Source organism: Ursus arctos, unplaced genomic scaffold, assembly GCF_023065955.2.
Source record: "Ursus arctos isolate Adak ecotype North America unplaced genomic scaffold, UrsArc2.0 scaffold_22, whole genome shotgun sequence".
Classification (NCBI taxonomy): Eukaryota; Metazoa; Chordata; class Mammalia; order Carnivora; family Ursidae; genus Ursus; species Ursus arctos.
The window spans coordinates 57,193,439-57,194,639 of NW_026622897.1; the positions used below are offsets into that span (position 1 = coordinate 57,193,439).

Here is a 1,201-nt window from a genome sequence, read left to right on the forward strand (position 1 = left end):
TCAAGCAACTTTGATCATTAATGTCCTAAGAACGTGCTCCCGTATTTTCTTGGTCCTTACTCCATACACAATGGGGTTGAGGAAAGGCGGCACCAAAAGGTACATATTTGCAATAAAAATATGGATATGTGCAGGCACACTCTTCCCAAAACGGTGAGTGAAAATGGAAAAACCAGCTGTGGAATAGAACACAAGGATGACACAGACATGTGATCCACACGTGCCCAAAGCCTTAAAGCCAGCTTCTCGGGATGGCAGGCGGAACACGGAGCGGAGGATGAAGGCATAGGATACACCAATGAGAATGGCATCACATGAGCCAATGATAGAGGCCATACTGAGGCTATAACTCTTGGTGGCCCTTATGTCCACACACGCCAACTTCACCACGGCCATGAACTCACAGTAGGTGTGGGCGATGATTCGTGTTCTGCAGTAGGGCAGCTGTTTGAGCAGGATGGGATGTGGAGAAAAGAAGGCTACACCCCGAATCACCACAATAATACCCATTATGGTGATGCGAGCGTGGCTGAGAATGGTGGTATGGCGCAGTGGGTCACAAATGGCCACGTAACGGTCAAAGGCCATGGCCAGGAAAAAGCCTGATTCCATAGCAGTAAAGCTATGGATGAAGAACATTTGGGTCAGGCAGGCATCAAAGGCAATGTCGTGGGCTCCGAGCCAGAAGAGACAGAGCATGCGGGGCAGCGTGGACGTGGAGAGGACCAGGTCGGTGATGGAGAGCATGCAGAGGAAGAGGAACATAGGCTCGTGGAGACTTCGCTCTGCCCTCACCACCGCCAGGATGGTCACATTCCCCACCACGGCCACCACGTACATGGAGCAGAAGGGAATCCCAATCCAGACATGCAGGTGCTCTAGTCCTGGGATGCCCATCAGCAAGAAGGTGACAGGAGAGGGACGAGAAGTGTTGAGAGGAGGCATGGTGCTTTTCCCTTTGCTTTTTGGGCAGCACAAGCGGATGCTGAAAACATGGAGATTCAGGTCAAGCAGACCCTTAATGATCTGTTGCTAAAAACAATTCAAATTCATCATCAGGTGTATTGAAATTCACTAGGATCACAATACTAAAATTAGCAATAACATACCAAATGACTGTGTTTAGAAGTACAGAAAGATAATACTTATATTATCTCAGGGACCTATAAGTCACCTTGTCCCTTCATTTGCAGTAAAAGAT

At 48.5% G+C, this 1,201-nt stretch overlaps 1 protein-coding gene across 1 annotated transcript; it reads right to left on the reverse strand.

The window, feature by feature from the left end:
* LOC113269441 (olfactory receptor 52D1-like) lies at window positions 1–945 on the reverse strand. Its single transcript, XM_026518332.2, has one exon. The coding sequence runs from the start codon at window positions 943–945 to the stop codon at window positions 1–3; it is 945 nt and encodes a 314-aa protein (XP_026374117.2).
* Between the last annotated feature and the right edge of the window lie 256 nt (window positions 946–1,201).